The sequence below is a fragment of the Natator depressus genome, chromosome 20 (assembly GCF_965152275.1).
Source record: "Natator depressus isolate rNatDep1 chromosome 20, rNatDep2.hap1, whole genome shotgun sequence".
Lineage (NCBI taxonomy): Eukaryota > Metazoa > Chordata > Testudines > Cheloniidae > Natator > Natator depressus.
In genome coordinates this window covers 27226401-27241414 of record NC_134253.1, presented here as the reverse complement: position 1 = coordinate 27241414, position 15014 = coordinate 27226401, and the positions used below count along the sequence as shown (strand labels likewise).

Sequence of the window (15014 nt, the reverse complement as noted above, 5' to 3'; positions counted from 1 at the left end):
GCGCCTGCGCACTGCGCAAGTGGGTGGCGCATGCGTAGCAGGCCCCCGCCAGTGATTTCCCGCTTCCGCGTTCAAAGGGCGCGTGCGCGCTGGTCAGAAGGGCGGCTCCTTCTCGGTCTCGGATTTGTCACTCTCCGCGAAGAGCCCAATCAGAGAAGCGTGTTCGCCGAGACGACCAATAGGCGGAGAAAGAGGCCGGGTGAGTTCCCCAGCCCCGCCTCCCGCCGGGAGGGGAGGCCCGGACGCGGGGAGCGAAGCCGCCGGGCGAGGAGAGATGGCGGCGCTGCCGGAGCAGTCCCCGCTGACCGGGGTGGCCTGGGCCTCCAGTGCCAGCGCGGCGCCCGCCGGCTGGACACCGGTGAGAGCGGGGCCGCCGGGACGGACATCCCCGCGCGGGAACAGGCCCCGCCCCTTGCCCTTTGAACCGCCCCCCCCGCGCCGGGAACAGGCCCCGCCCCTTGCCCTTTGAACCGCCCCCCCGCGCCGGGAACAGGCCCCGCCCCCTGCCCTTTGAACCGTCCCCCCGCGCCGGGAACAGGCCCCGCCCCCTGCCCCCGGACATGCCTAGCCCCGCCCCCTGCCTTTGGAACCCCCCACAGAACAGCCCCCCTTTCCCTCTGCCCCACTTCCCGCCGGCTGCGCAGTTGTCCCAAGTGGCGGAGGCCCTGGCCTGCCCCCCACGAGGGGTGAGAACCGACTCCCGCCTGGCCCTGCGCCCCTTGGCCAGGCTCAAGGTCACTGGCTGCATCCCCCCCCCCCAGCACAGGAGGACTTGTGGCACCTTAGAGACTAACAACATCAGCAACGAAGGAGGCCTCCCTGCAGTGAGCCGCAGCCCTCGAAAGCTCATGCCCAAATGACTCCGTTAGTCTGTAAGCTGCCACAAGTCCTCCTGTTCTTTTTGCGGCTACAGACTCACGGGGCTGCGCCTCTCATTCCCCCCACAGATCACCTCGACCCTGGAGGGAGCCACAGCCAGCTTCGGGAAAGGATTTGGGCAGAAATCCGGCTACGTCTTGTGCATCACCTCCACTGTGGCCAGTGAAGTAGGAGGCGCCCAACGCTGCTGCATCAGCACCTATCCCGCCCGCAACCTGACCCTACCCCTACCCTGTGATTACCCAGTGGGGGTCACATGCAGGCGTGGCCCTAACGCAGAGGGCCTTCACCCAATGCTACTTGCCAGTGTGTGAGCTAGAGCTCGACCCCTTAGTTTAGTGCATGGCATTAACTTTAACCTAGCCACACACACGCGCGCTCTTCCCCTGAGGCTGTGGACCTAACGGTAACCTGCACCCGCACATGATGAGGGCATCTGCTGCCCTCTAAGCCCCGTGGTCACCCAGTGCTACAGACTGACCTGAGTGTCTTTCTTTCAGACCTCCCCAGGCAATGTGGTCGCCGACGTACTGATCCTGAGTGAGAAAACGCTTCTGCCTACAGGATACCTTTACATTCGGGAGTTCTTAGAGCCAAGTGAGTCTTGTTGCCCCATGCCTGTGGTGCGCTCCCTCCCCCTACGCCCCCCTCCCCCCCCCTCAGCCCAGCTATAGCATCTTTCTACTGTATTAAACACGAAGCAACAGTGCACGGTGTGCTGTAGGTGTGCCATTGATTTGCTGGAACTAGAACGCAGGCGTTCCTGGCCTTGGTGAACGTTCTGCTAGGCTTAATCCACGTACTATGTTTGGGAGTTGTATTCCTGTGTGCTAGGGAGATCAGGGCGTAGACATGTCACAGCACCTGTCTTTGTACAGTCAGAGTTGAAAATGCATAGGCCGCATTTATGGGACAGTGTTGTGCAAGGTTTTCTGTTTCGGCGACGCTGGGCCTTTGTTATCTAAAGCTGGGTGATTAGGATTTCAGCTCTTCAAAACGTCTTACCAGCTGTAATGTTTTTACAGCACTAGCATTAACCCTGGCTTTTTCTTGAGCCAGCATTCACACTGTTCAGGTAAGGCCAGCAGCAGAGACTGAGGTTACATACCATGAGCCTTATTGCAAACAAACGCAGGAATTTCTTGTGATGTCATGATCTCTGCTTCCCTGTTAGAAACGTCCATTTCCAAGAAGAAACGAATATGTGTGAAGCTTGTCCCATTAGGTGCGGCAGACCTAGTTGTTTTTGACATTATGCTGAGTGGCAAGAATAAAGTGGTCCCATGTTATGTGAAGATAGGGTAAGATGCTGCCATCCTTTCACCCTGGCTGCAGGTCCCACTTTCTGTGGCTTTAGTTCTCAGTATAATCTGTTTTTCTCCTCCCCCCAGGGAAATTAGCAGCTTTGCTGTTTGGTGTAAAAAGGGGCAACTTCTCAAACCTAAACCCCTTCCAAAACCAAGGAACATCAGTCCAGCAATGAAGGGGCTTTCACTGGAGACCAGAGACCTGGATAACAAAAAGTAAGTAATCAGTCGTCACCTTTGATTTTATTGGTGCCTGTCTTGAATTAGGAGTAAGTCCCAGTTTGTTATGGTGCGACCATGTGGCTTCTGATGTTTTGTCATATGGCTCTCTTCTGGTGCTACTACCAAGGGTTCTGGAAAATACCTTAGCCCAGTGTTCTTCACTGCATGAGCCAGTGCTGACTCCCATGGAGCCTAAGTGCGGATCCTTGTAGATCACACTCTCCAGTGGCAGTGGGGCTGCAGCTAAGGCAGACTCCCTGCCTTCCCCGAGATAAGGCGGGGAGCAGAGGTCTCTGCGCTGCAAGCACCACCCCCACAGCTCCCATTGGCCAGGAATGGGGAACTGTGGCCAGTGGGAGTTGCAGGCGTGATGCCTGCAGAGAGGGGCAGCATGCAGAGCACATGCCCCCACAGGGGCTGCAGGGGCACATGGGCCCCTTCCAGGAGTGGCGTGGGTTCAGGACCACCCGAAGTAAATGCCATCCCCTTCAATGGGCAGGTTCTGAATAACCTTCTCCCACCCAACCTGCGGCCTTCTGGAGCGAGCCCCCTGTACCCCCCTCCTGCACCCCAAGCCCCTGCCCCAGCCCCGAGCCAGCCTCCAACACCCCTCCTGCACCCCAGCCCTGAGCCCCCTCCCAGAGCCAGCACTCCAAACCCCTTCCTGAACCCCAAACAATATTACCAACAACAGTACTATTATGATATCAACTAACAAAGAGCTCAGAGCGTTCAACCGTCTGTGTCGGGTTGCTGTGGCTCTCACGTTGAAGGTTTTTTGCCAAAGTGGCCCCCCTTTCAAAAATAGTGACGGGCACTGGCCTTTGCCCCTTTTCACACACAGGAAATGCACCATTCATGGTGGGACTGGGACTGGATGGAAGGAGGATACTGTGTGCTCAGGTTTGCTTAGCTTTAAGGGCACAGCTCTGGTGTAAGACACTAATGAATCTGAGTATTTTGCAGTATTGTTGCAGCTGTGTTGCTCCCAGAATATTGGGGGCCGGGGGTAAGGAAATATTTTTTTATTGGACATTTTTGATGAGTGGGGCAAGTTTTGAAGCTGCACAGAGCTCTTCCTGGTTGGACTCAGATGTCTGGCTCCTAGTGTTGGGACCTGGCCCCTGGAGCACAGGGATCACAGTGGGACTCAGTGTTGGCCCGTCTGCTCCTCTGTCATGATGGTGAGGGGTAGGCCAGTTCTGAGCTTGCTGCCACCCTGCATGCCAGTGTCCCTGCTGGCAATGGCTGGAGCGGGAAGCTCAGCCCAACAAGCCCCATGGGGCAGGAGCTGCTGCTGCAGGAGGAGGTTTTTCATTTAAAATTTTTTTTTTTTTTTTTTGGGTGCTGTTTTGCAAATGTAAAACACCGAGGCCTCCATTTGTAAATTGTCTAATCCCCTGCAGGACAGAATTTTCATCAGAAAAGTCTTTGACTAGAGTTGGCTCAAAACATGTATCCATGAAGCGAGATGATTCCATTTATGATACATCTAACCTCTATGGCATCTCAGGTAAGTGAAGTCCTCCTTCCAAGTACAAAGTCTGACAATTAGCTTAGGACAAACACTCTGCATTATATTAGTTGCTTAATGTCGTATTGGTCTTTTTCCTCCACCTAGTTTAAAAAAAATCCAGTCAGTGTTACTATGGTATCGGAAAGGCAGTGGGCTGGAATTTCTAACCTCTTCCACTTGGACAGGGTTATGCAGACAGAACACCCAAACTATCACATGGTGCTTCCCAGAGAGCAGTTTGGGTATTCTATCGCCTGTTCCTTCTCATAAGTGGAGTGGCATAATGCGATGTTAGAAGAATAGGCTAAGGTAGTCCAGCTGGGCGTTCCTCTCACTCACTCTTCAAGCCCTCTGGCAATTCACAAGTTAGCACTCACCAGTCGAGGGACTGTCCCAGGCACCAGGTTTTCCTTACAGGCCTGCCAGTGCACTGCAATGCAGTGCTTTCATAGGGCTGCTGTTCATCTGCAGCTCTGATGATCATTTCTCTTTTCTCAGCCATGGATGGGGTTCCTTTCGCACTACACCCCAAATTTGAAAGCAGCATCACTACTGGGACTAATGTGAGTATCACTATAATTTACAAGGACATTTTACCAATTCCTTTTAATTAAATTGCTATTTAAGGGGTGAGTAAGAGGGTCATGTAGTCCCACGGGTTGATGATTCTGTTTATGTTCATATGGCAAAAGTCTGGTTTCCTGGGCGTTGCAAACAGTTCTACAGGATAAAGAACCAGTGGGAGGAGGCTGCTAGGACAACAGGAATATATTACCTATTGTAGTTACCTCTGTTTTGTAGGCCTTTTCCATCTTCACGAACTTGAACATTAAGTCTCTTGCTGACATTGAGAAGGAGGTAAGTAATTCACTGCAGCCTGCCCTCTGTTCTCACCGGTAATACCAAGTTGGAGTACAAAAGGATGGAGGCTTTAGAGTGGCTGAATAAGAGTTCTGTATGTACTAACAGCTATGAGCATGAGGTAGCATTTTCTATCTATAAACCTTTTTTTTGGTTTGTTTCAGTATGACTATGCCTTTGTAGTTGAAAGGACTGCAGCTGCCAGACTCCCACCCAGCATCTGTTAGCAGCGAGCAGCACAGAGTGCTACCAAAGCATGGGGTACGTGTCCCTTCTAGCAGATAAAGTTATATTCTTCCTACTAAATCATTCCATTGAGGCTGTCTGTTGCCACAGGTGCATAAACTGCACAACCAGCTGTGATGGACTCAATTCTCCAAAGGACACTCTTGTAAAGAACTGAATGAACTCTGTTTCTGCCTTCTAATTTTGTAATATTTAAATTTGTAATCCACTTGAGAACTAGAGAGCACCATCAACTTTTGAAAGATTACTAGCAAAGTCAAATAAGTGCATTTATACTTGCAGCCTAGTAGGGCTATGTCTACACTGCAATAAAAGACACAGGCATGGCCATAGCTGGCATGGGTTGGTGGGCTAAAAATGGCAGTGGAGAGGTTTGGGCTGGACCCTGGGCTCTGAGACCCCCCAAGTCATGAGGTTGCAGAGCCAGGGCTCCAGTCCAAACCCAAATATCTACACTGCAGTTTTTAAACCTGCAGCCAGTCAGCTGACCCCAGGACTAAAACTCGCTGCTGTTTGTATTTTACTGTGGTGTCCACTATGCCACTGTCACCTGCATTTAGCTCTCCATGGAAGCTAAGTTTTCGAGGGTTTACCATAGGGTTTACTTTTGTGTAGCAGACAGCAAGACACTAATATTTTGTTCAGTCTGTGTTTAAAGATTAATGAACATTGGGTATTGAATATTTTTTCTTAGCTCTCTTACTAAAACTTTTTTATTCTGGACGTTGTCCCTGGGAAGGTAACTTTGTTTTTATTTTTGAGGACAACTTTTTATACAGCAGAAATACTAAGCAAACTAAGGGCTAAAGAGGCTGCTGCTGCTATTGTCATACTAATTAAAACAAGTCTTTGTTCAAGCCCTCCTTGCATATTTATGACTAAGTGAATCTAGCTACTCTTCCTGCCTTGTTTCTTTCATAATTGAGGGACTCTAATTTTGTGTCTGAACCTCAGAACTCACGTAGAGGGAATAGCTGTTAGTGTAAGAGCTCGACTTTTGAGTAACTAACTACTAGCCCCCAAAAAGAAATTCCAAATGTGTTTTAAAATACATTGATTCCAATTTAATTACCAAATTCTGTAAACGCTTCCTCAAGCATAGGGCAGTACAAAATTCCCAATATGTCACGTCCTGGAAATGTTATTTAAAGGTGTATTGCCCCATGCAGCCTTGATTGTTACACCAAGTGGTCTCCAAACGAGCACGGCAGAAAGCTTTCCCAGGCCTGCTCCAGAGCAGGGCTAAGTCACTGTCAAAAGAATAAAAGATCCTCCTTGCAATCTGGAAGTGTGTCCCCACGGTGTTGTCCTTCACACTTGTATACTCAGCACTGCTGGGATGTTGGAGGCTTGGAATCTGTTTCAGGAAGGCACTTTAAGTTTTGCACTCCCCAGCAGAAACTGAAGAATTCGGTCCACCACCAAGGCGAGGAAGAAGTCAGCCAGCAAGACCTGAGCAATCACAATCTTAAACTGAAAGGGAAGCAGCTTAGATAAGTTATTTTTGCCTAAACAACATATTGAAACTTCCAGCAGTTAAAGCCTGTTTTAATAACTAACTTATTTTTAGTGGGAGATTATGAAGGGGCAAGCGGGGCGTCAGCAAAGTAAATGAACAAATGTCTCGCATCAGTGAATGGTGGCAAGCAAGCACTTAGTACAGAACTGGACAGTCTCATCCCTCTCAGTCTGCACTGCCACAAAGGAAGCAGGGATGCAAAGTGAACTCTTGCCTCATGTGACCAAACCCAGAAGTCTAGTCTCCCTCGAGGTGGGAAAGGACAGCTCAGTGCAAGGTTGCTGTCAGGGACTAGGAGAGAAGAGCAGGGGTCACATGAAAAGCTCAGTGAGCCAGTAACACGCTAGTCAGGAATTTAAACATGTCTAAAGCTAAGTAAAATATGTAAAGACAGTTCTGAGAGGCTGCTACTGTGCCTCAGACAGGATGCAGCTCTTCAGAACCTCACCGGGAGACCCAGCCACAGAGGCAAGTTGGGGAGAGTAACCCGGGTGTTCTTAGTTTCAGAGTATTTAGAACAAGTAATTGTTTTCAGTCTCAAACACTGAACACAAACCACATTATGGAAGAGTTTCTGGAAGTCCATATATAAGGAGTCTATTTTAAATCAAGTTTTATCTTTAAAAAGGAACACCCCTTAGAATCATAAAACCATACAGTTAGAAGGAACCGCAAGGGTCATCCAGTCTAACCCCTTAGATGCGAGCAGAGTTTGGTTTGTACACAGGGGAATTCAGAACCCAAACGGATTCCTGTCCAAGAGAATCCTTGCACGTCTAGTCTTCAGTACAAGGGGCTACTTTCCAGTGAGCGTTTAGGTAGTTGTAAGTGAACCATGAAGTTGGGAATTTCACAGGTGCCTAAGCTGAGTTAAGGGTCTGACTCCCATTGAAATCAGTGGGCACCTAACTTCTTCAGGCCCCTTTGAAAGTCCTTGCTGTAGCAGTTCCAGAGTATTGGTTTCTATAGCAGTTACTCCAGAAGAGTCTGCCAGTGTGGAACACTCCATCCTGTCCCTGCTCACCTCCATGGGGATTTCCACCAGCCCAAACTTTTCACTGAACTCTGGTGAGGAGCCTGTCAAAAGGCCCACAATGGCCAGTCCTGAAAGGATAATGCTCCACAGTAGAGGTTTGTTCTCCCGCAGACTCTCCATAAAAGGGTGGCCCTGAAATGGCAAATGCACATTGAGACACCATCAGAGCAGAAGAGCCGCTGCAGCTCATCTTCACTAGGTTCAGTGGGAGGCAGTTTTCAATGCCAAATTCACAAGCTTGTTTAAAAACAGGACAGGAATTCTGGTCTCCCAGACAGAGAACTGATACTTCGATGTACAATTTGGGTCTCGCCTTGATGCATTCAGAACAGCTATCTTTGTACATAAGCAAACTTTTTCCAAACTCTCAGTGGATGTCTCTACTGAAGGATTTACATCGGTGACACTGCCGTTAATAATGTAGAACAAATCTTTGTATCTCACACCCACATCCATACTGCTAAGCCCACATGGGCTACCTTTCAGATTTGCAAACACCTCAGTTCCTACAAGCGCATTGGCTTTGATGTAACATAACTTAAATATAATTTTGTTCCTTCCCTGGTTTCCCAGAGATGCGAGCTGAGCAAGTCTTACCTTGTAATTAATGGTGAAAGTGGCCATCTGCATTGCCATTGACATGATGTAAACCGTGCTATTCACGAGGCTGGGCTCAAACTCCTTGTACAAATCCACAAACTCTTCTTTCCTTAAAGAAACCAGACAAAGCCCTTTCCGATCAATGGAGCCCAGTTCTGGGATTTCAGAATAAATGGGACTAGGGGCCAATTCATCAGATGAGATTTTAAAGCCTTGAAGGGAACCATTGTGATAATCTAGTCCAGTGGTCCCCAAATGTTTTCTGTCGCCTCCCCTCTTACCTGGCTGCAGCCGGGGGTCAGGTGCTGAAGCCGCAACTGGGAGCAGAGCCGTGGGCCGGAAGCCAAGGGCCAAGGCTAGGGCTGCAGCTGGGAGCCAACGTGGGGGGCCACGGCCACCGCCAGAGCCCAGGCAGGGCTGGAACAGAGCTGGGGGCAGAGCGGGGCTGGGTGGTGGTCCTTTCCCGCTCCCACGGGGGCTGGCCCAGGCTCCGCTGCGCCCCCCAGACGTTCCTCCGTGCCCAACAGTTTGGAGACTACTGATCTAGTCCGGCCTGCATAACATAAGGCCCTAGACTCACACTTACTAATTTCTGCACCAAGCCCATAACTTCTGTTTGAGTGCAGCATCTCTCAGGCTGATCCCCAGACTTACTATAAAAAGTTCTGAACTCAACTTAGCTAAGTTGTCTGGTGACCTTCATTTGATTTGCAACTCAAATCCACCTTTTCGGATACTTCCCTCCTGCCTACCAAATTTAAGATTAAGCAGGCAGGGATTTCTAAGGGAAAATAAGAAGGAAAAGCACCATGAAGGCAGCAGGTTTCCCTACACCTTCCTTCCCAGATGGGATTTGCCCATCCAGTTTAATAACTTGGTGCTCAGTCGCAGCCTGAAGATAGGTGCTAACATTTTGTACTTCAGAAACAAGCAGCACTCACGTGGAAGAGCTGCGAGCCTGTGCACCATGGTACAGATACACCAGGCTAAGGAAATGGACGAGGAACTGCAGCAGCACTGTCAGAACAGTGTAGAGATTAAAGATATTGGGTAACGGACGCTCCCTGGAAAGGGTCTTCAGAGGCTGGAAACCAAAGGAAAGAGACACCAGGATTTAACAGATGGAAAAATTGTACAAAGACAATGAAGTTGGCGCCACTGGCCAAGCTGCCAGCAAGATCCCACCTGTGTCAACTGTGCCCGTGAAATGCCCAGCTCTTATAAATTCCACTTCACACAGTGAGACCTTCAGCTGCATGCTGCAGGCAACAGCGTATCCCAGGTGATTAATGCCTGCGTCTGACCATGTGCCCTGGCACACTGAACAGAAATGCACTGTCTGTCTGATCTCATTCTTAGACATTCCCTAAAGCACAAAGTGTTGGCCTCAGAAAGGCCTCCCCTCGCCAGGATCTAGGGAAGAACGAAGTGATTCTCTGCACGTTCTGGGCAGGCAGTGAGCTGGCTAGACAGCACTCACTGTAAGAATAGAAGAGCTGCTTTCCCTGCCGCATTCCTCACAAGACAAACACAACCCTTCCTATTTCCTCCTTTGGAAGCACTCCCAGGTACAGCAGGCCACCATGCAACATACCTTTGACCTGGAGATGAAGAGGAAGCAGCCGGCCAATAACAAACCCTGAAGCGTTGCCTGGAAGTCACTGAATTTCACTCCTTCCAGGTAAAGGACGCTTTGGCTGTATGCGAGGATCAGGGCGTTCAAGGCCAGGATCTTAAACATCTGGAGCGTGGTCACTAATGTGCAGCGACCTTGCTTGATCACGTGGCAGACTGAAGAGCAAGAAGAAACAGCAGTTTGTCCTCAGGATGCAAGTTCTGTGGCTCCATCTGCACAGCCCCCTCCACTCCCTGGGACCCAGCATGGGGAGCTGCTATGAGCCTAGAGTTCTTGGACAAGCAGCTCACCTTTCCCTTGATCCAGTGCACCATGGTCACTCAGCACAGTCAGTTTCCATCTCCAAGCTGGGAAATCCATATGGGGAAATGAAAACTGGGAGTATGGGAAGCACCCCCTTGGCCTCGTGTTTTAGGCATTTCCTCCCAGTAAGAGTCAGTGTTTGCATCATCCTTTTCCCCACCCCACCCAACGCCCCCCTGCCTTTGCCAAGAGCCTGTTCGGATTCACACAGGAAATGCGCCCATGCTACTCTCCTCATCGGAGTAGGATGGGTCACCAGACTAGGGGCAATCAACAGCACAGACCTGCTCCCCCGTTGCTACTTACTACACTGAATGGAGGAGAGCTTGGATGTAAAGGGAGCAGCGATGCTGGCATCACCCAGTTTCACAACAGGCACATGGTCCTCTTCCAAATCCTTCAGGACCTGGCTGATCCGCTCCTGGTTTCCAGTGAGAGAGAAGGAGACATTTCATTATCACAGACTGGAATAATACGGAGACTTGCATCATCCCTACCCAGCCCTGATCCTTGCTAGGAGGGGCTCTCCACACTGCCAGGACCTTAGACAGCCCCTCAGCATACACCCTGTGAGCCGGCTGCAGAGCTCACCCACCTCCAGGAGGTCTGTCAGCTGACACCCACCAGTGTCATTTCTGGGGCAGGAAGGAGAAAGGCTGGGCTTGTGGACTCCCCTGGGCAGAACTGGAAGTGTGACGGCTGGTTTATGGATCCATGAAAGGACAATACTGTCATGAGTAGCTGCTGCAATTCTTACTAGAATAAGCCTGCAGCGGTGGGGGCTTCGGAACAGGACAACCCCCTCTGGCTTTGACTTCCTTTCTGGCCAGAAACACCTTACCCAGGAGCACGGGCAGGGCCTTGCTGCAATCAGAAGTACATTTCTGGGGTGTCCTGCCATTTCCAATTCAAGAATTAAAAATAAAAGCCCCAGTGAGCCCGGAGGATGGGAGGGGTGGAGGGCACCAGGGATGTGGACAGTGTCAGCCACTGAACCTGGAAGGGAGGAGGGGCTGGGCTCCAGGCAGACCTGGTTACCAACCCGCTGGATGGCCAGTTGCTCTTCTCTGTGGGACATGACCCTGTGCTTGGCAGCACGGGAGGTGGGCTTCATGGCACTGCTCCCTATGGCAGGCAAGGCGGGTCTCCCATCATTGGGTCCATCGCGAGGCCTCTTTTTCCGTTCGGGGAGTCTCTCGGGAGCATTTGCCAGCAGCGCCACCCCTGTAAGACCAAAACATCAGCTGCAGGAAAAGAAAAAACCCGAACTGGCAAAATGACTTCAAGTGGGAACCCTTAGTTCCCAGCAGCCGTGAGCCGCCCTTCACAGCCCACCTTAGAGTGGTGCCAAGCAAATGTACGAAGGGGAAGGAAGCACTTGTTAGAGCAGGGAACTGGGACTTCTGGGTTCCAGTCCTAACTCTGTGTGACCTTAGACAAGGTGTGAGGTGACCTGAAGAACTCTGTGCCAGCGCGAAAGCTCATCTCTCTCTCTCTCTCTCTCTCTCTCTCTCACCAATAGCAGTTGGTCCAATACAAGACACCTTTCTCATCTCTTGCTCGCCTTGTCTCTCTAGTATCCTGGGCCCGACACAGTGACAGTGACACTGCAGACATGCCCTTCGGTAAGTCATGTCCAGATCTGTAAATGGGAATGCAGTAATGCCCCCTGGCCCCAGTAAAGCTCTGGTCTCTTCTGAAGGACGGTTTTAAGTATTACCAAGGAGTCAATACTGAAGGCACTGAAGCTAAAGCCTTTATCTGAGAGACCGCAGCTGGCCGAACAGCAAGGCCCACTATCCTAGGTAGAAATACACCACATTACTCAGCTCAACCTTACTTTGCTAAGGGAGACAGAACAGAATAAAATGGGGAGGGGGCAGCAATTGGAGCACTCTCACCAAATGATTTCACAGAAGGAATTTTCTGGACCAACTGAAACAAGAATCTGGAAAGTTTAGATTAATCCGGATTTAGGGACGTCTCCGATTCAGAAGGCACACAATCTGGTGACCCAGGGATGTCCCAGACCGGGGTCCCCGTGAGGCACGTTACACTCAGGGGCTGAAGCAGCAGCAGGGAAGAAGTCGCTCTATAAAGCACTCCCAGGGTAACTGCTCTGTAGCCAGTTTTCTCCCTCTAGGCTCATGCCATGTAGAAGCACAAGCTGTGTGAGTGTGCATTTCGCCAGCCTACTGCTCATTTCACCCCCTGGGGAGAGACGATGCAGCTCCAAATGGAGTCTGCCAGATTAATTACTGACCAATCCCAGCTGGGAAAATCCCCAGTAAATGAGTAAGTCCCTAGAGATGCCTGCAGAAGGCTCCAAATGCTGAATTCTGCGCCCAGGGATACAAGCCAAACCCAGGAAGCCACACACTACCTTCCTCCTCATTGCATGTTCAGACTCACCCACATCTGCATGCTTCAGGGCTCCAACATCGTTGGTTCCATCCCCACACATCAGCGTGACAAAGCCGAGCCCCTTTAACGTTGTGATGACAAACTCCTACAGTGAGAAGTGCCAGTCAGGAATGAACGCCTGCCCAAGCTACTGGGACTGTGTGTGCCAGGTACCAAAATGGGCTGGGGCACATGCTGAAAAGCACGGTGTTAAATACCCTTTTTGAGCATCACCAGTCTTATGCCTCACTCAGTTTTTAATATTGGCGGTAAGGACACGGATCAGAGGGCTCCTTTACGGTGAACAAGACGGGAAATCATGCAGCTGACTTGCCACCTAGAGCTCTCAATATTCACTCCTCTGCATCTTCTGAAATAAGTAATTCATCAGAGGACCAAGGGGCTGAGCACGCCAAGAGGCTGAGCTCCAGTTAACATGAATGTGAGTGGCAGGTGCTGAGCCCCAGAGACTCTTGGACTCCCCGTGGTGTGCTGGAGTCACTCTGGATTTGGGAAGGGTCCGCAGGTAAGGTTTGTGCTGTTACTGTTAGTAGGTAGGACACACCGAGACAGGCAGAAGCTGAGATTGTACAAAGGACTGGAGCATCTCACCTTTTGTTTCGGTGCCACCCTGGCAAACACCTGAACATGGGGTATGAGCTTCAATAATTGCTGTCTGCTTGCAGTCTGCAGGTAAGAGAGCCCTTCCCCCGTAATACACAGGTTGTAACGAATCAGCTGTTGCCGGGAGTGTGGAAAGATGGGGAGCGTGGTGGTGCCGTCAATGGACTGCCACTGCCAGCAGGAGTCTGGAACAGAACGCAGGCGGGGTTGGGAGTCAGCACAGACACTGCCATGTGGGACTCGGGGGGGGGGGGGGGGAGAAAATGCACAGAGCCAGGTGTCTGCAGCACCTTTTCACTATGGACTGGCTACCATGGTGAAAGCTGGCAGATTGCCAGACATCAGAGTCAGTCTGCACTGTGGGGCCACCTGCTTGCCCCCTATGCTATCAATGGGACTTCTATGGCCCCTCTGCCACACCGAACCTGAGCGCCTCAGTGTCCTCAATGACTTTATCTTCACAGTCCCCAGGGAGGCAGGGCAGCACTACTGCCCATGTTTCACAGACCGGGGGGGGGGGGGGGGGGAGGGGGGAGGAGCACAAGAGACTGACTTGTCCAAGGTCATGCAGGGAGTCTGCAGCAGAGCTAGAAACCAAACCCAAGTCCCTTACCACCACTGCCTCCCCCAAACCTTCCACACAAAGGGGAGGCCTTCCAGCTGCTGTTACTTAGGTGCTCAGACCCCCCGGTGATGGACTGGGTAGCCCATACGCACGCTGCTCCTGCCAGCTGCTGTTTGTGACCTGCTCGGAGATGTGTGGGGGAAGGCCCTGCGGAGGGGCACTGGATTATCTGGGACTCTCAGCAGCAAAATCATTACACTTTCTGCCACCAGAGGTCAGTGTTACACATCCAATGAAGTGAGCTGTAGCTCACGAAAGCTTATGCTCAAATAAATTGGTTAGTCTCTAAGGTGCCACAAGTCCTCCTTTTCTTTTTGCAAATACAGACTAACACGGCTGCTACTCTGAAACCTGTTACACCCCAGTGACCTGTGCAGGCACCCAGGCTGGATACTACATCAGAACAGCCTGTTGGCTGGGCTGGGATCCATCACCTTTGCTGTGGGGAGGCTGCAGGATGAGGGTGTGATCTTTCTGGATGAAGTGGAGTTCCTGGGCCACATGGCAGGCAGTGAGCGGATTGTCCCCTGTGATCATCACTACCTGAGAGAGGGAAACAGGTAGAATCACACGAGGTTACCGAGGTGGTCACGCTACATGCACATGGCCTTAGTTACACAGAACAGAGAGAAGTTCCTGGACGCTGACCAGGTTCCACCTGAGACACTAATGATCATAGGTGCTTTGTACAGCACCTTGTCCGGAAATTCAACCACTGGGGCAAGGCAGAGTTATTAGCCAGTGCCCCCACCCATCATAGTACTTAAATCAAGACTGGATGTTTTCCTGAGACAGCTGCTCTGGGAATTACATTGGGTCAGGTCTCTGGCCTGTGCTCTGCAGCGGGTCAGACCAGATGATCACAGTGGTCCCTTCTGGCTTTGGACTCTACGAATGACGCTCAGCTAAGGGCAGCGGCTGCCCCCCCACGCCCTGCAATCCTGGAAGAGGCTTGTGCCGGCCGAGTCGCTCAGGCGTCTGCACGGTCCCAGGAGTTCAGTCACAAGCAAAGCGGCTTGCAGGAGCTCGTTTCCTCCTGCAGACACTCACATGGTGCGATGCATTCTGGATCTCCCGGATGACGGGCTTGGAATCAGCTTTGAGAGGACAGGAGACCACAATGAAGCCGACAAATCTCAGGTCACATTCCAGAGCCTCGCGCTTGAACTCTCGCACCTTCCATGGAAAAGAACCACACCGGAGTGTTACGTGCTGTCTCACGAGCAATGAGACCCCC

At 51.2% G+C, this 15014-nt stretch overlaps 2 protein-coding genes across 4 annotated transcripts in view; one reads left to right on the top strand and one right to left on the bottom strand.

Moving 5' to 3' along the window:
- Nucleotides 1-200: 200 nt before the first annotated feature.
- MVB12A (multivesicular body subunit 12A) lies at nucleotides 201-6335 on the top strand. Of its 2 annotated transcripts, XM_074935384.1 has the most exons (9): nucleotides 201-358; nucleotides 948-1046; nucleotides 1380-1476; nucleotides 2054-2180; nucleotides 2271-2402; nucleotides 3815-3921; nucleotides 4423-4487; nucleotides 4726-4782; nucleotides 4950-6329. In XM_074935384.1, exons 1-9 carry the CDS (start codon nucleotides 275-277, stop codon nucleotides 5010-5012), a joined length of 831 nt encoding a protein of 276 aa, XP_074791485.1. In that variant the 5' UTR covers nucleotides 201-274; the 3' UTR covers nucleotides 5013-6329. The 2 variants fall into 2 exon arrangements, with proteins under 2 accessions (XP_074791485.1, XP_074791486.1); XM_074935385.1 differs by lacking the exon at nucleotides 948-1046 and having other exon boundaries at nucleotides 210-358; nucleotides 4950-6335.
- The window catches only part of ATP13A1 (ATPase 13A1), a 28887-nt gene continuing 19901 nt past the window's right edge, over nucleotides 6029-15014 (bottom strand). Inside the window, exons 16-26 of one of the 2 annotated variants that reach the window (XM_074935381.1) lie at nucleotides 14828-14953; nucleotides 14212-14320; nucleotides 13141-13337; nucleotides 12538-12634; nucleotides 11156-11349; nucleotides 10432-10546; nucleotides 9781-9977; nucleotides 9128-9270; nucleotides 8184-8295; nucleotides 7575-7718; nucleotides 6029-6504 (exon numbers count right to left, since the gene is read on the bottom strand). In XM_074935381.1, coding sequence (XP_074791482.1) covers nucleotides 6394-6504; nucleotides 7575-7718; nucleotides 8184-8295; nucleotides 9128-9270; nucleotides 9781-9977; nucleotides 10432-10546; nucleotides 11156-11349; nucleotides 12538-12634; nucleotides 13141-13337; nucleotides 14212-14320; nucleotides 14828-14953 — 1545 coding nt within the window. In that variant the 3' untranslated portion in view covers nucleotides 6029-6393. The remainder of the gene's footprint in view (nucleotides 6505-7574; nucleotides 7719-8183; nucleotides 8296-9127; nucleotides 9271-9780; nucleotides 9978-10431; nucleotides 10547-11155; nucleotides 11350-12537; nucleotides 12635-13140; nucleotides 13338-14211; nucleotides 14321-14827; nucleotides 14954-15014) is intronic. The other variant, XM_074935382.1, reaches the window with a different exon arrangement.

Bases quoted from the DNA above. Each gene is read 5' to 3' on its own strand.
- MVB12A (XM_074935384.1), top strand. From the start codon at position 275: ATGGCGGCGCTGCCGGAGCAGTCCCCGCTGACCGGGGTGGCCTGGGCC. The intron at 359-947 runs GTGAGAGCGGGG...TTCCCCCCACAG, and splicing joins CGCCCGCCGGCTGGACACCG to ATCACCTCGACCCTGGAGGG. The intron at 3,922-4,422 runs GTAAGTGAAGTC...CTCTTTTCTCAG, and splicing joins TAACCTCTATGGCATCTCAG to CCATGGATGGGGTTCCTTTC.